The 23,128-nt window shown below is 38.2% G+C and overlaps 1 protein-coding gene and 1 long non-coding RNA gene across 3 annotated transcripts; one reads left to right on the forward strand and one right to left on the reverse strand.

Annotated features, from left to right (window-relative positions):
* The first annotated feature begins 1,167 nt into the window (after positions 1 to 1,167).
* LOC111608564 lies at positions 1,168 to 3,050 on the forward strand. Its single transcript, XR_002752737.1, has 3 exons — positions 1,168 to 2,289; positions 2,627 to 2,761; positions 2,893 to 3,050. It is a non-coding gene; the product is annotated as an uncharacterized LOC111608564 (long non-coding RNA).
* Positions 3,051 to 5,640: 2,590 nt separating this feature from the next.
* On the reverse strand, positions 5,641 to 23,056 carry LOC102230463 (caspase recruitment domain-containing protein 14). 2 transcript variants are annotated; one of them, XM_023334052.1, is made up of 20 exons: positions 21,069 to 23,056; positions 19,267 to 19,404; positions 18,861 to 19,186; positions 15,981 to 16,091; positions 15,743 to 15,862; positions 15,342 to 15,467; positions 14,061 to 14,210; positions 13,847 to 13,969; positions 13,265 to 13,365; positions 12,631 to 12,686; positions 12,376 to 12,433; positions 11,733 to 11,949; positions 11,531 to 11,657; positions 10,473 to 10,713; positions 10,335 to 10,398; positions 10,135 to 10,255; positions 9,843 to 10,007; positions 8,551 to 8,669; positions 8,122 to 8,237; positions 5,641 to 7,239 (listed from the first exon to the last, which is right to left on the reverse strand). In XM_023334052.1, the coding sequence occupies exons 1-20, from the start codon at positions 21,280 to 21,282 to the stop codon at positions 7,032 to 7,034; spliced, it is 2,901 nt and encodes a 966-aa protein (XP_023189820.1). In that variant the 5' UTR covers positions 21,283 to 23,056; the 3' UTR covers positions 5,641 to 7,031. The 2 variants fall into 2 exon arrangements, with proteins under 2 accessions (XP_023189820.1, XP_014325734.1); XM_014470248.2 differs by having other exon boundaries at positions 12,376 to 12,436.
* Between the last annotated feature and the right edge of the window lie 72 nt (positions 23,057 to 23,128).

The following is a 23,128-nucleotide window of genomic DNA, read 5'->3' on the forward strand; positions in this document are numbered from 1 at the left end:
GCATCAAACTCTTATTTTTCCAAAGTACTGCAGCTCCATCAGCGAAACTATTGTTATTCCACATGGATAAAGAAGTTTGTATACATCATGAAAATACCTAAATTAATGGGAGATTCATACAAATGTTGAATGTGGGCACATCTCAGGCAAAGAGCTGCAAAAAACAAGAGTTGGCTCTTTTACAGATTTTATTTTTTATGTTTTCTAGATGTTGCTGCTGTAGTGCATCCCATGTGGTTTGTATGTGCAATCCAAGTAAAGACTGACCTCACAAATGACTGTTTTGTTATTTTACACGAAAGAAGCAACTGCAATCCATTCTAAACTTTCCCTCCATGTACTTTGTACTGAATGTTGTAGCTGTGGCAGTCAGACTATTTTATTGTTTTTACACTACCTTTCAGTTTACATTATTAGAAGCAACAATTTCTTTATAATTACTTTTAATTTTTGAAAATTGACAATAAGCTAATTGAAAACTACCTCTGGATATCTCCACAATATATACTGCTCAAAAAAATAAAGGGAACACTTAAACAACACAATATAACTCCAAGTAAATCAAACTTCTGTGAAATCAAACTGTCCACTTAGGAAGCAACACTGATTGACAATCAATTTCACCTGCTGTTGTACAAATGGAACTTTGTACAGAACAAAGTATTCAATGAGAATATTTCTTTCATTCAGATCTAGGATCGGTTATTTGACCGCAGTGAAGTTAGTTTCAAGTTGGATATTCGATATTCGAGCTCCGCGGAGTAAGCGGCGTTTAGCTCAAGGTTGATCCGATTTATGAACGCTACTGTCGGCCAGCGGTTCTCCACCGCTCCCGGCCCGAGCTCCGCGGAGTAACCGACGTTTAGCTGAAAGTTGATCCGATTTATGAACGCTACTCTCGGCCAGCGGTTCTCCACCGCTCCCGGCCGCAGCGCCCGAAGGTTCACTTAGGGACTATCAACAAATTACTGAACCTAACATTCCTGTCAAAGAAATATAATGTTTTCTTCAATAGCTTCCAGGTCATGTGACCTATTGACTCAAAATCACTTTGGAATAATTATACTAGTCTCTTTAATTGAGGCACAGTCATTTGTTTTCCATTTTAAATCATTTACAATTTTTAATTAATTTTTTTCATCAAAATTGAGTGTTTTTCTTCAATAGCTTCCAGGTCATGTGACCTATTGACTCAAAATCACTTTGAAATAATTCTAATAGTCCCTTTAATTGAGGCACAGACATTTGTTTTCCATTTTAAATCATTTTCCATTTTTTAGGAATTTTTTTCTTCAAAATTGAGAGTTTTTCTTCAATAGCTTCCAGGTCATGTGACCTATTGACTCAAAATCACTTTGGAATAATTCTAATAGTCCCTTTAATTGAGGCACAGACATTTGTTTTCCATCTTAAATCATTTTCCATTTTTTAGGAATTTTTTTCTTCAAAATTGAGGGTTTTTCTTCAATAGCTTCCAGGTCATGTGACCTATTGACTCAAAATCACTTTGGAATAATTCTAATAGTCTCTTTAGATGAGGCACAGTCATTTGTTTTCCATTTTAAATCATTTTCAATTTTTAATTAATTTATTTCATCAAAATTGAGGGTTTTTCTTCAATAAGATGAAGATGGCCATCATACAGCAGAAGCACAGCACAGCAAAAGTGACAAAAGCTACAGCATTATTGCTAACTCACCATTTACAAAGACTTTCCAAGTTTTACGGGACCAAGCTCAGGTTGACATTCTGTCCGAGGAATCAGAGATCACAGAAAATCATTACTGCTGTCCTGGTATAGTTGATGTGCTTGTGAAGAACTACATGGGAATCATCCCACTGTGGAGCGGAATGTTACTTGGCGACTTAACACGGTACAAAACACCCACATCTGCTGCAACAAATAAAACAAGCAAATCAAGAGAAACAAACTGCCATGTGGAGTTGTGGTTTGGCTTGGTAAAAAAGAACATCTTGGCCAAAAAAAAGTACCTCAGACCAGCAGACTTCATCACAAAATTGTATACATCTTTACAAGGTCGGTATGTTGAACATGTTATGCAGCATGGTCTGCCAGACAAACTTCTGGACCAAACTGTCAGAGTTTTGAATAAACCGGCAGATGATCCCAAAGAAAAATGGAACAAGAGGGAAAGTTCTGCTGGTCAGACAAAGACCAAATCCAAGTATTTCAATCCCCCGAAGATATTACCCAATCCCAGAACTTCCAAAGGCCCAAAAAAACAAATCACCAAAGCTGAAGATGATAACAATAATAAAGAATCACAGGTAAGGTTTCACCTACCTTTGAGGCTCTGTTGCAGTTCCACATAAAGAATTAGTTTGTTAAAACAATGAATTTATCTGATAAATTTTTTTTGTAATCTTCATTTCTTAAATTTCATTAGAAGTAAACAAGTAATAATAGCTTGCATTTCACAATTTCATAATGTGGTTAACATGGGATAACATAACTGACATATATGTATTACAGTCTGGTATAGATTTTGTCTTTATTATGGCCGGCTGTTAGCATAAAGTATTATTTAAATTTTGTAAAATATACATTTTTGTTGTATTACTTTCAAATGTTTTGATTTGGTTTTTTTTTATATCTGATTTGCAGTTAACCTTGCTTTGGAAAAAGAGTGATACAGAAGTTGTAGTAGCAGTTGTTCCGTCACAAATTAAAGGTCGGAGCATTGTGATTCATCATTCTGACTTGTGCACTCTTCGACCACATCAATGGTTGACAGGGGAGGTATGTGTTTGTTTCAGTCATTTGTAAAACATCTTCAATCTCAAGATTAATACAAACCAATTTTTAGATTTGTGTGAGAAGACTTTTGGATGCATGTTTAATATGTGGAAACGCTGATATTCCTTGTGCAGATCATTGAAAGCCTTCTGCATGTGGCTGCCCATGCATTGGGAGTCATGGACACCTTCTACATCCTGAATCACTACTCAGCTGGTGTGATTTTGTTCGGGGACAGAACTGAGCTTCCTAGACAAAGTTTACCAAAGGTAATGGATATCTTTGTTGCTATATTATGTCATTATAAGATGAATGAACAGAACTTTCACAGTTACACATCAGTTACAACATGCATGTGCTAAACATGTATATTTTCTTGTATTTGTGAACAGATCCAGTGTGACAACTGTGACTGATGGTACCATGCCCTGTGCATAAATATGAAGAGCACAGAATTTCAAAAGAAAAAAACAGGCAGTTGGAAATGTGTATTGTGTAGTTAATCTGAAAACTAGAAACTGTGTTCATTATTGTTCGAAATATGTTTTGAAAATATCTGTGGAAAATGAAAATGTAATATGTTTGTGTGGCATTGATGCTATGTGTGATGTATAAAGTGTACTGGAATCATTTCAAATTGATAAGTAATTTTATGACGTTATCTGAAAGCTATTGAGCAACAATCTTAAACTTTAAGGAAAAGATTCCTAAAAATTACAAAATAAAAACATAAAACATAAATAAATGTCTGTGCCTCATCTAAAGACACTAGTATAATTATTTCAAAGTGATTTTGAGTCAATAGGTCACATGACCTGGAAGCTATTGAAGAAAAACTCTCAATTTTGAAGAAAAAAATTCCTAAAAAATGGAAAATGATTTAAAATGGAAAACAAATGTCTGTGCCTCAATTAAAGAGACTATTAGAATTATTCCAAAGTGATTTTGAGTCAATAGGTCACATGACCTGGAAGCTATTGAATAAAAACCCTCAATTTTGAAGAATAAAATTCCTAAAAAATGGAAAATGGCTAAAAATGGAAAACAAATGACTGTGCCTCATCTATACAGACTGGTAGAACAAGTTCAAAGTGATTTTGAATCAATAGGTCACATGACCTGGAAGCTATTGAAGAAAAACCCTCAATTTTGAAGAAACAAATTCCTAAAAAATGGAAAATGGCTAAAAATGGAAATCAAATGACTGTGCCTCATCTAAAGAGACTATTAGAATTATTTCAAAGTGATTTTGAGTCAATAGGTCACATGACCTGGAAGCTATTGAAGAAAAACACTCAATTTTGAAGAAAAAAATTCCTAAAAAATGGAAAATGATTTAAAATGGAAAACAAATGACTGTGCCTCATCTAAAGAGACTAGTATAATTATTTCAAAGTGATTTTGAGTCAATAGGTCAAATGACCTGGAAGCTATTGAAGAAAACATTATATTATTTAATATTAAAATTATTGAAAATATTGTATATGACTTTAAAATTTTATAGATGCTATTTTGGCTCATGTAAAAGCATGAATTAGCACTGACAATTAGTTAGTTGGTTACAATTCAAGGCATTTATTAACATTTCTTTGACAGGAATGTTTGGTTCGGTAATTTGTTGATAGTCCCTAAGTGAACCTTCGGGCGCTGCGGCCGGGAGCGGTGGAGAACCGCTGGCCGAGAGTAGCGTTCATAAATCGGATCAACCTTGAGCTAAACGCCGCTTACTCCGCGGAGCTCGAATATCGAATATCCAACTTGAAACTAACTTCACTGCGGTTGTTAACCGAGTGTTCCCTTTATTTTTTTGAGCAGTGTATTTTGGTGCACACGTTTGTATTTTGTCTGATAAAATAAAACTACTTAGCTAATAGCAAATTTCTCTCTTCACGGTAAACCTCCAGCCAGTTTACCGCGACAGAACAAAATCTCACCCACCTCTTAATTTGGTTCCGAGTTCTTTCACGCAACTCCGAGCATTCAACTGCATTCAAAGCAAAAATGAGCTAAAGACTGCAGCACTTCTTTTTGTTCCAATTTTGGCAAGTTATCAGCGATATTTTTATTGTGCGCCCTCTTGTGGCTATGCAGCGAGTGACGTTATAATTATTATGCGCATGCGCTGGATTAAACCATCATAATCTACATAGATTTCACCTGTTTAAAGAAAAAGGTTAATGAAATACCTTTACACGGAACACATTAAAATTACTGACTGGTATTTTTAGCAACAGATGCCAGAACAAGAATTTAAAAATTCCATAGCAGAGCAGCGCGTTATTCTGCATTCTTGATGTTAGGATGTGTAGCATACAAATACATTTGGTTATTGTTCAGTAAAGTAGTTGATTTTATATCGGGACAACAGTACCATGGCACTATCTCTAATTTTGTAACACCAACAACCTGTGAATGTCAGATATTTGCTATATTGGTCTATTTTTTATTTTTTGTATTCTTCATCCTTAAATTGTAAAATCAAGTCTTACTGAGCTTGTTAGACCCTCACAGGATGTACATGAACCTATTTGACCCAGGAGTTTCCAGATTTCATAGGTGATTCATGCACTTGTGTGAGAATTATGACAAAAGCAACAGCATTAAGCTACTTTCAACTATTTTTAAGTGCTGTTTTTTCATCACTTCTAACATTACAATATGAATGTGCTTCACCATTATCACTTGTTAGTTTGAATCTTCAATGATTTCCAACCCACAGTGGGCTCCTGATTCCAACTTTGTATCACCTTCAAATAAAACTCCACTTATGCTAAACAATGTGTTCAGTGTTTATTTTATAATAAACCCCTAAAGGCATACACACTGCATTTAATTGGAGCAAATTTAAGTCTTTGTTATTAAATTGAATGTGAAAATGATTGTTGTGACTATAATCCTTTAATTAGACATGGACATGTTTATTATGTTAAATGTTATTATGTCAAAGACATCATTTGGTTGTGATTAATATCAGTGCAAATAAACTGAACTGGACACAACAGAATTGAAATAACCAACATATGTACTCATCTGTTTTCGTAGAATTGTGTTCATTTCATGAGCAGTTCACTTGTTTACAAGCATATCACGCTGCCATGTCATGAAATGGTTCCAAGATAATTTATTTTAATAAAAAAAAAGAAACAATTTGGTAACAGAGACAGACAATCTTGATGTTAATTTATTGCTCTTAGCGATGTAAATTTGGATTAGAGCAGGTCGATGTGCCTCTTAAAAAGCTTTCATTTATATCTAAACTCTATGCTAAAGCTAAATGGCTGAATTTAGTATGAAAATGCACAAAAACCTGTAAAAAACTTAATCCTTCGCAAAAAGATCTGGCAATCAACATTTAAAAATCATATACAGCAAATTTTGAGGCATTTTCCCTACATTTCAGACTTCAGAGAAATTTAGAGTGATACCATTTTTGTATCAGAAATGTAAGAACACTTTCAATGTGAATGAAACTCTGGCAGGCAAAGAAAAGACAGAAGGAGAAAAAAAACAGATGAATACAACCTTTTGTCAAAGAGGCTGGCTGGAGAGAAGGGAGAAGGGCGCACACATACAAATCATGCTCAAGTTTGTTTCTGAGAGAACAAAGGAAGTAGTTGTTTGATTTTTTTTTTAAAGTGATTGCGTCAAACTGAGTGAAAAACACTGTATCATATTTCCTGACGCAAAAAGGAAAGAGAAAGGGGGAAAAGAAGCTATGAGGAAGTGGGTTCAACATATTCTCTGAGTTCAGTGTTTAGCTTTGAGTGGCACAAACAACATGACCAATTCCAGGCTTACTTCAGAGCCGGTGACAATGTAGCAACCTGTGGATGACTTACAGAAACTAAACTTCCAGAGATATCTGTGATACTTTTTAAATGTGTAACAATAACCTTTAATTTAACAAAAGAGAATAAAAAAAAAAAACAGTGAGATAAAATGCCCTCGAGACGACGTTTAAAAAACAGTGGTGGTAGATGTAGTGGTTTAAAAGAGATCTACACCGGATGCAATCCCTCATAACAAGAACTGACCTACAACAAATGTGGAGATACAATTTCTTGTTGATACAATTGTGTTTTTACAAATGCTTGTTATAAACAAATACCTAAAATGGAAGATAATATACAGTTTATACAGGGCATTCCTACAGGATTTCATACACTCTCAAGTATCACGGATACATACTGAAGTTTACAAAAATATCTCTTGTAAAGCTTATTCATCTTATATACATGTATATCATTTTATCCGCATTAAACTCCCCTTTTCTTCACCACAGGTCCGGCTCCACCCAGACGACCTTCCTCTGCTCCTCCCAGATGATGGTGCGGAGGCTGGTCAGCAGGGAGTTCCGGTCACACCAGGAGTCTGGAGCCATGCTGTGATACAGGCATGGCAGCTTGTCCAACAGCGGCTCCTCGCTCTTTGAACATGCAAGCAGCTGTTCCTCCGTCTGCCCGCTACGCTGCAGCTTTGACCTGCAAAACGGAAAATAAAAGAGGCGCATTGACTTCAGACCATGTGATATGTAAAATTATTTCACTGGAGTTTCTTACTGCGGTGTTTGAGCTAAAACATGGTAGTTCTGTTACCATTCAAGAAATCGTAGGCATTTTTTTTGTACAAATACTCGAATGCCAATCATACTGTGTGGTAGTGTAGGGGTCATTGACCTGCTGGAAGAGGAGAATGAAATCTTTTCCAGTCTCTGATATGTTTTAATCAAGGATATGCTATATGCTGCAGGTAGCTTCATACATCTTCCAATCAACATTGACTGGTTTCCTCATCCCTCAAGATAGCAACTCTATGTCTCACTGTGGACGTGGTGTTTGCAGCTGGAGTGCTTTTCTCCGCCAATAGCATTGTGAACATAGGTCAAAAAGTTTAATTGTGATCTCATTGGAATCGTGAACCTTTTTCCAAATATTCACTGCGTCTCCTATAGGCCTGTTGTCTTTCACAAACTTGCTTTAAACCTCTCTACAGCTTTAAACCTGAGCCGTCTTACGTTTCATGCTGTTTGTTCACTTATGTTCTCAAACAGACCTCTGAAGCCTTTACAGAACAGCTATTAAATGACTCACATTTTTGCACTAATGAGGCGTCTTCTAAAGAAAATTGGTTGCACTGGATTTTATTCACAAGTATTGGACTAAAGACTCACTTTTCACATTTTTATTCATAAAACATCAAAACATCAAAGAACTATGCACTAATATATGTTGGTTTATTAAGTAGGATCCATATAAGGTAGTTTCTGGAAAAGTTCAAGGGGTTTGACATTTCTAGCCCCTGTACATGTAGTGCTTAAGAACTCAGTGGCTTCTGTGAAAACAACAAAAACATAACAAACATACTTCAGTTTACGTGCGTTGCGTGCAGATACGCCAATAAAGATGATAACTGGAAAGATCTCGGAGCGGTGCAGCCGACGCACACAGTCCAGGCCTAATGGCAGCACACAGTGAAGGCCCTGAGAGAAGGAGGGGGATGGCAAAATATGCCGTTAAATCAGAAAGATTGTCACTCTGAAATGAGTTCCTTATAATTTAAAGTGGCCGTCTGCTTGTGCTGGTTTGTCTGGTAGTTTTAGTCTCAAATTAAACCACAACAATTCGCAATTTGGAGATTTGCGTACACAGACATACCTTAACTCAGTCTGAGAGGAATAAAACAAAGTGAAACATAAATGTGCGATTTAAAAAAAAGATTTTGTTAACAAATTAAACGTCATTCTACATACAGAGGGTCTAAATACACATGCTAAAAAAAGAGTGCTTTCTGACCTTTTTCATGACTTTCTCAACACTTTGAAGAGTGTAGCACCGGTTTCCACCAGGCTCCACCTCCTCCAGAATCTCAGACCTCTGGAGCCGAGCAGCATGTTCACTAGCGGTCAACATCTCTGAAGGGACAGCGACAAATCACACAAAAATACTATATCCGTTAATCCCGAGCACTAAATATTTAATTTCCCCATGTTTTCCGCTAAATGTTCTTGTTCTTTGTTATTGTAATGATCAAACTTTCCCACAAAGATAAACAAACATTTAATTTACCCCACTGCAGGGAACATTGGCACACACTTGCTATTTATAGCTGCTGCGGATTTTTTTTTTTTATAGAAATATTTACCTACTGCGTTTATTTCCTTCCTGGATTACAGCTACAGATAAACACAATGAAATGTTTACCTCTGCCCAGTAAAAGATGAGATTGTTTACACAGCTAGTCAGACACACCATCATTTCAGTGCAAAATCGGAAGTAGAGGAAGAGACGAATCAGTAATCTCACCAATAACACGTGTTATGTCTACTGAACATAAGGTGTGTTGCAAATGGATTCATGCCCTTTAAACTCCTTCACATGTTACAGCCACAAACCTCAGTGTGCTTTAATATGATTTCATATAAGACACACACAAAGAAACAACGTGTTGCATGATTGTGTAGTGGGAAGGAAATGATATGTGGTTCTAGAAATTTATCAATTTAAATCTGAAAATTGTGGTGTGCGTTTCAGCCCTCTTTACTCTGATATTCCTAAATGCATTTCAATACACCTAAATGCCTTCAGAAGTCATCTAAGTGGTTGCCACAGTCGACCAGTGTGTAATTTAATTTAGTACAAATCCAGAGGTTCTGGATTTGGGTTCACAGGAGGACAGCGCTGAACTTGAGCTGTTTTAGAAAGAGTGAGCAAAAATGTGCAGATGTGCAAAACTGACAAAATCATTCTCCCAAAGACTTGTCACTTCAAACAAGACACTGATTCAGGAGGGCTGAGTAGAAATGTACTCTCCACGTTTCAAATTTTTGTGAAACAAAAAATTGCATAGAATTTTCCTTCCACTTCACAGATGCACATTTTGTGTTGACTTATCACACAAAATCCCAATAAAATACATTGAGGTTTATGATTATAAAATGACAAGATGTAAAAAAAAAAAAAAAAGAAGGAAATTCAAGTGACAAACATTTTTATGTGTCAAAGTTTTACCATGTTATAATATGTTTTCCTGCGACTGTATTGACAGAGATGAGTATGCGGGGTGATAACGCCATAGCATTGCTTACCAGGCCCACAGAGCTGAAAGCCCTGCCAGCTGGCCAGCTTCTTGTCCAGCATGCGTCCCAGTATTGTTGGCAGCAGCAGGATAGGCCTGCAGACTGGTGGGAAATGAGGAGTAACAAGGGTGTAGGGCATGAGGGTTACACAGCTTTTGGGTGGCGACGGAGAACCTTTAGAGGTGGAAAAACAGAGGCAAATGTGCAATGTTCATTAAAAACTGTGAACACTGCAGCACCAAAATTAGCAGTAAAGACAAGCATTTCACATTTGTGATGGTGCTGCTGCAGCTCACGGTACCTGACTCGGTGCCGTTTGTGTTTTCTTCATCCACACTGACCCACAGAGGGTTCCTTCCTTGGCGCCCCGTGCTCACTATCCTCACTGCCTTTTGTTCACTCCGGGTGTTTTCTCGTCCAGCCTGGGATGATAGTTTTTCCTTAGTTAACTCAGAGCCCTGAACACTTTATTAGTTAATTGCTTAAAATTTTTAAAAATACCTTCTGGCAATTCTTTGTCTGAAAGCTCATATCTTCAATTGTTTGAATCAAAATTCTCTGGGCCCTGTAACACAGAAAGAAATCTGTTGTCATCTTGACCTATTAGGATCTACCACCGGCTCACAGCAGAGCACCAACCTGTAATAATTGGGTACTGTTCCACTTTGCAGGTCAAGCAGCTGGCACGGGTGAACTTGGCTCGCTTGCCACAGATCCTCGGTGCCGGCAGGTCTCGTGTTTGTTACATGTAGGATATTGTTGCACGACACGGCCAAGGTCCCGCTGGCACCAGCAGGAAGGGATAAATTGACCCGAATGTAAAAGGAGTCTCCTGACGACATCGTGCTGTTCTGCAGCTGTTGCAGCAGCGCCTCGTAGTCTGCGCAGGATGAGAACGACAGTAAATTTGCTGCAACACCTTCATCACCAGTTGTCTTCTGCACATGATGCTGAGAAAATGCTTGTTATTTATTTTGTGCTCTCTTAGATGTAGTTGACATACTCCAAGAGAGGAGTCCAACTAGTTTAGTTGCCCATGGCCATGAAGGTGAATGGATGTTTCAGAAGGAGGAATTAGCACCTTTGGCAAACTATCACATCTCTGGCTGTTAGAGGCGGCCATCATCAGCAGTAGACATTGCATCAACTGAGTGCACCAACTCCTTATGAGCTGAAACAAGCCTGCTAGTCAAGAATGAACCTATGATGTACAATATGGTTGATCATACATGTAATTGTAAATTAACTGAAGATTGAACACTAAAAGGCTGAAAGGACTGTGGATGAATTGAATAGCTGTCTGGAAATCCACTGCCCTTTTTTTTTTTTTTTTCTGATTAGGGTAAGTGTTGCAAATGTCTGAAAGCTTGAATTTTCAACAAACAAATTGTTGATGGGATACTATTTGCTGGACTATTTGTTTGTAACTCCATGATTTAATTACTCTGCTATGAGTCCGAATCCTTTAGTGGATGAGAAAAATATTTAAATTAACATTTTGATATTATTTCTCCATGTGACAAGATGACAAACGAGCCGTTATCTAATTTTAAAATCTCAAAAAAATCGGCTTCCAGATAACTGCACATCAGTTATCTGGAACCATTATTGCCTACTGACAGAAGAAAAACCCACAAAATGCACAGTAGCACCAACTCTGCTCTGTGTTTTAGTCTTTTTAACGCTGTAAGGTTTACCGTTTTGCCTGGGGCGGAGGGAAAGCTGACAGAAGCCTGTAACCTGGCCCAGAGCCCACATAGCTTCTTCCAGAGTGGAGTCCTCTAACACCATCCTCAGAGCCCTGCTGTTCTGCTCATACCTGACCTGCAGAACAACAGCTTGATAAGAATTGCATTATTCATTGCAGGAAAACTTCACCTTTTTTCTCAGTACACTCACCTCCACAATCTGTGCCCCGGGGCTGATGCCGACAGCATGGGCGGCGCCGCCCTCAGTCACCTGGTGCACAAACACGCCAGACTTGTTTCCTCCCACGATTGAGAGCTGGCTTAGCAGTGCCTCACACTGGAGGGAGAGGCTAAGAACACGGCCGTTAACGCGGATGGCTTTTGGACGAGAACGCACCAGGAAGGGAGGGGCTGAAGATTTTGAGACGCTGAGGAGAAGAGAGAAAATTGGGGTTGATTTCTAGTATTCACTCTAATTATTGAGAATTCCTTGTTTCAAAGTTTTGTAAACCTTGAAACAATACATTTAAAATACATTTTAAGACTACTAAGGCACCCTGATTAGCTGAGACTTGGCAGAGAAATGATGAAGTAGGAGATTTGGCATCAGACACCCTTTTATTTTAAAAATGCATCCAGTTCTCAGAATGCATTGCACTAATTCAGATAGTTGATTAAGACTGTATCTGTTTATTAGATCTGTTCATAGAGGTTTTACAGGCCTGATTTTTTTTTTTAATTGACAAGATATTGTTTATAGTTTATCCCATTTATCACTGGCATTCTTCTTCAAGTGACACTATTTACATATTTAGGCTGTACTTTATAAATCCCAAGTCCTTTTTTGTCCTCACCAGACAGAGTTGGAGCCATGAGAAGAGGAAGGTCTGGGTTTCTGCTCGTCTTCACTCGCTGCTGAACAAAAGAGAGGCTGTACGATGATCTGGCACCAGGGCTGCTTTCCCCGATAATAATATGCCAGAGTTAATGTATTACTTTTCAATGCTGACAAAAGTTCAGATTAAAACAATAAGTAATAAAGGTATTTCAACTAAACAGCGAAAGACCAGAGGACAGCTCACTGTAGGACAGCTTTTGTCTCTACGTACCATCAGAAAGTAACACAAAGTCGTCCAGCACAGAGTCAGTTTCTGCTGTTTCCAAACTACGTGAGAAGAAAGGACAAACTAGAATGAACTTTGGAAATATGGTTAGACACAGAAGTCTCGAACAGCGAGGAGACTTTCCAGAAATAGCTGAGATTAAATCATGCAACTGCACTAACTGGTTTCCTGGGGAGCAAATAATTATAGCCTTTGGGTGACAAAGCTAAAATGTCTGACAACTCTTAACACGGAACATTCCCTTATGGCTTCAGGAACGAAAGTAATAAAAAAAAGGGGTTAAAGAGTACAAACAGACAGCTCAAGGCCTCTCGCCTTCCTCCATGACTGCATGACATGAACCTCACATTCCTGTGAATTAATAATTCACCTGAAAGTCATCTTACAACAGCAGAAAATAATGCAGAGGACAGAATTCAAATTTTCCTTTTTCCTGGTATGTAAGGTGACACCCACTCCCATCATCACCAATGACCTTATGGACTAAAACAAATTCACTGTACACGTACATACACTACAGCACGCAAACACACACGCGCCCACACACCCCTGCGCACCCACACACACACAATCGAACGCCCTCACACGCCCACACACCTACACCCACACACGCACACACCTGCTGTCTTCAAAAAAAACTTCTTGTCTTCTACGGAGAGACTCCAGACTGGGTGGCTCGACACCTTTGGACCGGATGCTGGAGGGGACAGCATCTTCTGACTAAGGATAAAGAGAACATAAATACAGTAAATAAAAAGCACTGATTTCATTCAAAGTTTCTCAGGTTCTGTTGGAATTTTGCATTATTATGTGGACTAGTTATTTTAAGCTTAACAGAACATGATGTTGCATCTTGAGCATGATTTCCCAACAATGTTGGTGGTAACAGAAATGTCATGCTGCTGGATGCTTTTCCTCAGTAAAGCCTGAAAAGCTGGTCAGTTTTTGAATATATTTACTTATCTACACAGTCATTGGACCAGTCAAAGTTTAGATTATTTTTATTTCATAATTTATTAGTCAAAAAAAGAAATTGTGTATTATTTTCCTTCTATTTCACAATTACAAGCCATCACATAAGGACGCAACAAGTCTGATCAAGCTTAAGGAGTACAAAAGCAGTGTAGATGTTAGTAAGCATTACTTACCACTAAATTCTTCTTGAATAGAAACCCATCTCTCACAGCGGCATGTTACATACCTCTGAGGTGCAGGAATTCAGGGACATGGGGTTAAGTGCGTCCATGCGTCGCAGTCTCCGTCGGACTGGAAGAGGACATTCTTCAGAGCTGGAAGTTGGACTCTCCCAGCTGATCTCCTTCACCTTCAACCCCAACCCAAAGGCATCAGTAAAGTTACTTCTGCATCTGTTGTACTTTTGTGCGAATGTGGTAATTTGTGTGTTAAAAACATACATCAGATTTCCGCAGGCGGGGTCTAGGGTTGCGCTTTGCCTGAAGTGTGAAGACGGCCTCCTGCAGCTCCACCAGCTGACTCCTCAATGTGTCCTTCTCAGCCAGGATGCGGGCGATCATGGCCTGGGCATCGTCTCTGGACTGGTAGGCCTACACACACAGGGGAAGATTTCAAATGAATCAAAAGGTGCTCAGTTAAAGGTAAACAGCGTCTTTACAGCTCCTGACTAAGTTAGGCCAGATTCCTGACTCATCTAGATGATCACCATGGAAAAGTGGTTATGGACCAACTAAACCTGGAATGCATATTGGAAGTCAGGGATTCTTGAAATTAATACATAACATTGCCGACGATGGCAATGTTATGTTTCCATCAAGAAAAAAGAAATGCAGAATGGTGTTAAAGTGGTGTCACATTTCCTTTTTTAATAACTAACAATAAATGACAGAAATGTGGAATAGAAAAATAATGATTCATCTAAAGATTATATAATACGAATAAGTTTTTAATTTTTATTCTTAAGTTATTAAAGATGGGATCTGATATTAGAACAATTTTTCAGCATGTTTAAATTACGTACAGAATACGATACATTTCATAGTACAAATACAGTAGTTAGGCTCATTATTCTTAACTGAGAGATAAAGATTTCACTTAAAAATAAGGGACGTATTAAATGGGGAGGGTTTCTTAGGCGATAACAGGCTTTTTGAACCCAGGATTCAAAAGCAATTTTTAATTCAACTAGAAGACATAGTTAAGAAAGTATGTTTATTACACAGTTTATTACATTCAGGCACTGCCACGGACACCAAAAGCAGTTATATAAGACTGAAAGCTCCATGATGCGGCTTGGAGACACTTGATATTTTCTAAGGTGTGGCAGATTATACGTCAACATTTTTCTTAGCGTTATAAATAGCAGCCAGGAGACCTCATGGGAATACCATGAGCAACAAAGCATGCTTTTCATGCAAATTAACTCACCCATTTTTCTGCTTTGAGAGGTGTTCTTTTTAAATGTCAACCAACCTAGTATGCCTTATTAAATAAAAAAAGAAACCCTAACTCAAAACAGGAAGCTAAAACAAAACTGAAACAATCCAATAAAACATTACTGATTTTACTGGTATGAGGCATTTATGAGGAAATAATAAGAAAAAACATTATGGCGGCTCAGTTCCAGCTGAACATTGAAGGTAAAATATGAAACAGGAGCACACAACTTGAAAAAACGGTAGTGATATTAAGTGATTGAGGGGAAGAGTTACTGTACCCACCTGGTCCCTCTCTACCTGAAGTTCCTTCATCTGGCTCTGGACCACGGTGCTCTTCTGCTCTTGCATCTTACAATCCAAAGAAAGCTGCTGCACCTGAAGGCTCAGAGCCTCTGTCTGATTCAAGAGCTGAAAAAAATACATACGGCTAAATTAAAAACATGATCAATGTCAGAAGCAAAACTGCTGCTAGGCTTTTTAAAAAAGGTGCCTAGTCCAACATGTAAACTAATGAAAAAACCAAACTTAGCTGATATTTCCCTGTGGTCAAGGAACTGTTTTATATGTCATGGTTAACTTTGTGCATGGAAATCTTAAAAGGTCACATTCTGTTAATACTGTTAAGCTGAATTTGCATGTTTTTCCTCATTCGTAATGATGGCAGAGGACAAACATACACACACCCCCTGTTTGTCTCTGAGCAGCTTTTCATTCTCTTCTCTGTAGCTTTTCAGGTGCTCCGCCAGCTCCACCTGACTGTCGATTGCCTCTGCCAAGTCCTGCTGCAGGATGTCCTTATGAGCCTGACAGGTGAGCGACACAAGACAAGACAAGATCATGAAGAGATAAGGAGAGGCTGATCCTTTCTCTGTTGAAAGTTCATCTAAGAAACCTGACACTACTCAATGAGAGGTTTCTGACCTCCTCTTGCAGCTGTGGGGTCTGAGAAGAAGAAACGCTTCGGAGGGAACGCTGTTTGTGGAACTCATTTTCCATCTGAATGCTCTGCAGGTCCATCTGCAGCTGATATACCTGAAATTAAAGACAACAAATATGTCCCAATGAATGATAATGAACTGTTGTGTCCCAATAAAAACAAAACAGGTGTGTTTTATATGACATGGTGAAGTCTGTTTTTGTAGCTTGACATAAGTCTCAAAAAGTTTCTTTAGAAATTCCAATCTCTTAAGAAACAGCTGATATTCAGGTGTTTGATCCAACAGTACATGAATGGCAATTATTTTTGCTCTCTTTAAAAGAAACAAAAAACAAAAAAAAACATGGTCCTCTGTACAACCTTCCCCTAAGTCCTACTGTGATGTTGCAGAAAGATGTTTAACTTTCTACTCATAACCAGTCTTTTTATATGTATAGAGCAGTTTTTATATAAAACAAGGCTAACACGAAGAGAAAGAAAAATAGCAAAACCCTAAAAACTAGAGATCTAAATAAAAGGGTAAGAATGGAAAAGAAAAAAAGTCTCTGCCAAGTCCTGCTGCAGGATGTCCTTATGAGCCTGACAGGTGCGAGGAAGACAAGACAAGATCATGAAGAGATAACACACACATTTGTGTGTGTTGACTACACAAAAATGTGTGTGGTCAACACACATTTTTGTGTAGTCAACACACACATGTGTAGTCAACAGTCATAATGTTGGTTAGAAGGACTGTGGAAGTGCATTTGGGTTGATGGTGATAATTAGAAGATACTTGAATTTGACAAACATTCTGAGTATTCATTTCCTGATAAGACGGTTAAAAAGAGGTCAAAAGTAAAAGAAGATAAGAAGGAGACAAAAATAAAAACAAAAACTGAAACAAAGAAGGAGCATTGAGCTGGTAGAAAAATATTGTAAATATAACAACACAAAAAATAATCGTAATGCCTAAAAGTCAACTAAAAGCCAAAGATGAACAGCATGGACAACCGCATTGTCATTATCTTTTTGTTATGTTTGATGTGCTGCAACGACTTCAGTTGTTTACTTGTGGTCCACAAGTAAACAACAATTGTTTTTTTTTTCAAATGTATGATTTAAAAAAAGTCAAAGAAATACATAAAATTTGTTTGTAACTTATCCAAAGCTTGTAGGTTGCACCACAGAGTTCTTAAATTTAGAAATGCTTTTGAATAAGACATATTGTTCTATTGTGCAAAACAAAACCAAAAAACAGACAGGGCTAAAAAAAAAAAAAACATGCTGTGGTCCTCATTAAGAGATTACGACATCCTTTGGTCAAAATCCCCCAGAAAATGTGAAGCTGCTCCTTTTTTAACACCTCTTGTTAGAATGACGGGTTTTTGTGAGTGTGACCTGAGTCACCACAGCTTCTTCTACCCACCTGTCTTATCTGCAGGTCACTGCAGCTGTTCGATCTGTCAAACACAACTGCTTAACTAGCCCTGTCTGTTTCAATTACCTCATTGCAGACACATTGGTGGCATAATGTAGAATCCTTCAGGTTGAATAACTACCAGTTACATAAACTTTGGGTTTAGTAGTTGGATTTCTGTTGAAGCTGAGATAAAGAGCTTCAGCGTTTACCTAAAAACATTTCTTTCTGTAATAGTAGTAATAGTAGCAGCGACTGCCCATATGCCGTTAATGTCTTCAGTGACAAACTGCACTGTGTGGTTTCCTGGTACAGAAAAAATGCATCAAAGATGCTCCGTAGTCATATTTCCTGATTAGGATATGAAAAAAAGGATGTAAACTACTCATAGAGCATAATTAGCTCATTTCCTTTTAAAGTAAACCTTTTAACTGCTAAAGAGAAATTACTAAGTGTAATATAAAATAAATTAGGAAAAAAATATACTTCCCACAAATCAGCCTACTTTTGATGTAAGAAAATCCAGAAAGTTTTGATAGTGAAGATACAACAACAATAATAATAATAATAATAATAATAATAATAATAATAATAATAATAATAATAATAATAATAATAATAATAATAATAATAAAAAATTAAAATGTAAGCTTAGTAACTAAATTAGTTTAGTAATGTTTAGCAATAAACATTTTTTTAAAAAGTACCTTGAGTAATTCAACAAAGCTGTTGGGAAAATGCTGCATAAAACATGCTATATTTGTTTCCTTCTGCCAGAACATTGTTCATAAGGTAAAATATTGTCATTTCATATTGCACATCCTGAAGTGGAGTTAGGAGACAGCAGAGAATATTGTGAGGTTGGTAAAAGACTGAATGAGTCCACGCCATTGTGATGAATCTGACCTTTACCGTTTAAACCGTAGTACTTTATGTGCTTCATTAGAATGGTTATTTGTAAACCAGAGAAAACAAAATCTCGTGATGTTTTCTTTGGGAAAAGATATTAACGGTCACAGACAGCATGCCAGCGTTTTACCATGTAACGCAGGGAATTCTTGGTTAAAATTTAATCACATTCTTCAAAGAGTTTTTCAAAAGATGTTCTTGATCGTTAATGGAAAAACCTAAGAATTACAATCAGTTTTTAGACATTCCCCTTTATATCCACCTTCACTGTTTTCTAGGAAAAAACAAGTTATTGTTTAACTAGAAAGGAATTGAGGTGAAATTCAAGATGATCTGATTCATTATTTCTTCTAAGTCTCCTTTTTGAACTTTGAATCTATTTTTATTATGATATTGTTAACATTAATCATGCTTTCCCTGGATTAGCAATAAGAGACATTGGGACTCTTAGAAGGAAAACGTAATGATAACCTAAAATAAATATTGGAGACTGCTTCTATTTTTTAGGAGAAAAAAATATTAAAACACGAAGAGAAATTTTAAGGCAAAAACTCACCTGCAGGTTCAGGTCGTGCAGCCGCCCGTTTATAGCCGATTTCTCCTCAATGCTTGCAGTGTAGCGGATGTACAAGTCGCACTTCTCGTCCTTCAGTTTGGTGACTTCCCGCTGCAGAGAACTCAGGTGTCTCTGCAGGCGTTCGTTTTCAGTCTGAAGGTGGCTGCACTTCTCTTCCTGCTCCATCAGCTGGCTGACCTCCGACTCCAGGGAGGAGCAGCGGGTGCTCATCTTGCCAGCCTCGTTGCGGGCCTCCTGCAACTCCGTCTGCATCCCTGTTACCGCTCTGATGAGATACTCGGTCAGCTCTGAGTACTTAATCAGACCTGTGAGGAGGAAAATGCAGGTGAGCTGTTGGAGACAAAGACACGCTTTGAAAGTGTAGGAGATGTTTTAAAACACTTACCACTGAATCTCGAGGGCTCTGTGCTGGGCTTACGTCCTGTAACATGTGTGTAGAGAACTGGATAATGAATCATCAGCCCCTCTAACAGAGCTATAGCTCCATTTCTTCCCTGGGTCCTCAGCAGATCCAACATGTAGCCTAAAAGGTGATACAATTAAAGTCCTTTTGTCTCAGATTCAGCTTCATGCAAAAAGTGAAAAGTTTTATTTGGAGAGAACACAAAAACCCAGTTTTTTAATCCACCAGAATTCAGTTTTACATATGTTCATTGTTGTTAACCTTGTTTGATTCTTAAATAAAAAAATATTGATATGTCTGGAGAGTCATTCAAACAACTTTTGAACGTAAAAGTTTGTTAATTTGCAAAGTCAGAAACCTTTGACATTACCAGTCAATGTGTTAAATATTGCTTAATGTGTTAGACCCTGAATGTCAAATTAACTTTCTATTCACTTAAATGATTACATGTCTGCTACTCTGAATGCTAAAATAATAGCATGAAGATATAGGAATAATTGCTTTATTAGCTCTCTAACTGGATGAATGGTGGTGTGGCAAAATAGTTGCACTCCTACAGAGGGTTTTGACCCTCCTTCATCTCTAACTTCTCCTTAGGTGTGTGTGTGTGTGTGTGTGTGTGCGTGTGCGCGTGTGTGTGTGTGTGTGTGTGTGTGTGTGTGCGTGTGCGTGTGTGTGTGTGTGTGTGTGTGTGTGTGTGTGTGCGTGTGTGTGTGTGTGTGTGTGTGTGTGTGTGTGTGTGTGTGTGTGTGTGCGTGTGTGTGTGTGTGTGTATGCATGATTGTTTGTCCTGTCTGTCTCTGTGTTGCCCTGTGATGGACTGCCGTCCTGACCAGGGTGTACTCCGCCTCTCGCCCATTGACCACTGGAGAGAGGCACCAGCACCGCTCAGAACTTCACTGAGGATAAGCGGGTAAGATAATGGAAGGATGGACAATTTAGCTCTTTGTGAAAATGTAACAATAATACCCTCCTGGTGTGTGTCCCATTATATCTGTCTTACGGCTTTTCAGAAAGTCAAAAATCATATCAACAGTGAAACATGGTGGTGGTAGAGAGGTGGTCTGGGGGCTGCTATATAGTTTCAGAACCTGAACCACTTATTGTAATTAAAGGAACTATGAATCTTGTTCTCTTGCCTAAAATGTAGGAGATTTTAGGCAAATCTAAAAGAAGAGGGGTGTTCAACCAGTACACTAGAAAGTTTATCTCAGAATGTAAAACAATGGATGGGTTTGGAGGGCTTGTCAAACTACACACCTAAATTTAATTCAGACCCTGTGGTAGGACGTTACATATTTATGGTTAAAAAATCTCCAGTGTTGCTCAACATAAACAATTTTGCAACAAAGACTGGGCCAAAATTCCCCCACAGTTATCCTACATGCTTGATGGCAGCTGCTGCCATCAAGCATGCAATTGTCATCAATTGTCTAATTGTCATCCAAATTAATTGGATGACAATTACTTTTTACACAGGTCAGGTTGGTCTGAATAGCTTCTCCCTTTGATGAATTAAAAGATCATTTGAAACTGGCTCTTTGCATTTACTGAGCCTTATCTGATAAACTTTGTTTGACAATCTGAGATATTTAGAGGGGAAAAAATGTAAACAGTAGGCATACCTTTGACTGGCGTATTAAAAAGCAAAAAGAGGACAAATCAGAACCGTTACGTTACAATCAGAAGCTGCAGAAACTTCTGGAAATTCTTATCAGTTTGAGCAGATCTAATTTTCTTAAAACAGTCAAACATAAAACAGAAAGTCTAGTCAGGAAGCTTACTTGTTCTCATGCAGCGATTAGTCAGATTATGACAAGAAAGGATCTCGTCTTCATCCACCTCTGTGAGAACCTTGACCTGCCTCAGATAGGGCAACAAGATGCACGGTCGGACCCCGAGGGAGATCCGGTGACGGTTGTCATTGATCAGCTCCCAGAGTTCCTCCTCGCTCAACTCCTTCAGGCTGCGACCCTCTGGAACAGACTCCTCCGCCATCCTTAGTGCGTTGGATCACTGATGCGTACACACAGCTGAAGCCGGTGAGGCGACAGCAAACACACACACACACACTTCTACAACAGACTGAGTGAAAGAGCCGGATAAAGTATGATTTAAAAAAAAAGGCAGGGTAGTTTCCACGCCCTGCTGCTTATTTCAAGCATGCATCTGTGGGCGCGAAGGAAAACCTGTGTGACAACCTTTGTTATGCAGCTCAGCTAGAGGGTAGGCACAATCATCTGATCAGGTTTTCACACATATTCGTCATATTTTAACCACACTCTTAAAAACAATCAGCTACACAAAGCGTTATTGTAAGCACCTCACTCCTGGCTGCTGTTTATTTTTAAAAGCATACTGAGTGTCTCATCTAACAATAATAAGCTTCTTCTCTGCCACAGTGAATGAGTTTTGAGATTAGTTTATCACATAATTTTTGGGGGGGCCAAGGCAGAATAAAACAGGCACATTAGAGTTCAGCTTAATAATTCCTAATCACAGGAAGGTAAACATTCTGCGCCACAGACAGGAGCAAACACAGAGAGCAGCAGAGCAAAGTCCTCTTCCACAGAAGGAAATAATATTACCAGGACAAAGTGTTTTTCTAAGCCAAACATACGTGGGCTTAGTGTGTCATAAGGGAGGATGTATACAAACTGAAGCCGCTGTAAATTATATATACGTATGTATAAGTGCTTTGGAGGATGTATTCTATCTCATAAAATGTATGGACGTTTACTTAAAGCTTTTGGGAAAAGCCCTGTAAACTGTTCATGTAAGTCAGAACTACAACTTATGCACTGACAAAGACAACTGTTATCTCAAAGACAGAACTGGTTATAGGTTATAAAAGCAAAATGATGAGACAACACATCGCCCATGAAAAAGCTCACGGACGACTCAAAGTTCTTAAGCCAAGGCTGATTAACTCAAATGACTTTCTTTGCAGCATTCTGGGGGATAATCAGCTTCTGTCAACAGTACAAGGCCTGATGATCTGCCTCATAGTCCTTAAAACAGTAAAAGCTGAACATTATGTGGAATTTTAAGGTAGGATATAAACAATTATATAAAATGGAGCTTCATAATAATAATAAAAAAAGAGTGCAACAATAATTGAATCATCCCACATTTGGTAACAGATAGATCACAGTCAGTTTTGACCTGTAAGTGTGAATCATGTACAAATTTTGGAATTCCACACAACTATTCAGAAGACTGATATAAACTTATGACAATCCAATCTCAGAAATATTGTGAAAACTACATCAATATTTTACATTTTCATAAAACTTTCAAAAAGTTGAGATTTCTGTAGAAAAAAACTCTTAAATTAGGTATGTTCTCTAGACCCTGAAATTAAATCTTTACATTGCAACCGTTTAAAAACTCCAAGTAGTGGGGTAGTTGACAGGAAAAATCGAAAGCTTATTGGCTCTAACAAGCATTTGTCATGAGGTGGTGGTGTAGGTGGTGAGGAAAACGCAGCAGGCTCAGGATGAGATGAGATATGGCAGTTTAATAATAAACCATGAAATAAACAGCCCAAAAACGGTCCCAAAACCGGGCAGCACGGCCGAGCTGAAGCCAGGGCTCGACGCCGGTAGCAACCGGTAAACCAGGGACGAGAAAACAGACACATGGAACGAACAAACGCCAAGAGCGGCAAATACCGACAAGGACCCAACAAAGACAAAGAGACACAGGTGACATTAAATACACAAGAGGTAATCAGGGAACGAGAAACACCTGGGGACTAATCAAAGGGAGACAGGACAACACAGAGACACAGATACACAGGAAACTCAAAATAAACACACAGAAAAACACAGATCCTGACAGC

This window comes from Xiphophorus maculatus, chromosome 5 (genome assembly GCF_002775205.1).
Source record: "Xiphophorus maculatus strain JP 163 A chromosome 5, X_maculatus-5.0-male, whole genome shotgun sequence".
Taxonomy (NCBI): Eukaryota; Metazoa; Chordata; class Actinopteri; order Cyprinodontiformes; family Poeciliidae; genus Xiphophorus; species Xiphophorus maculatus.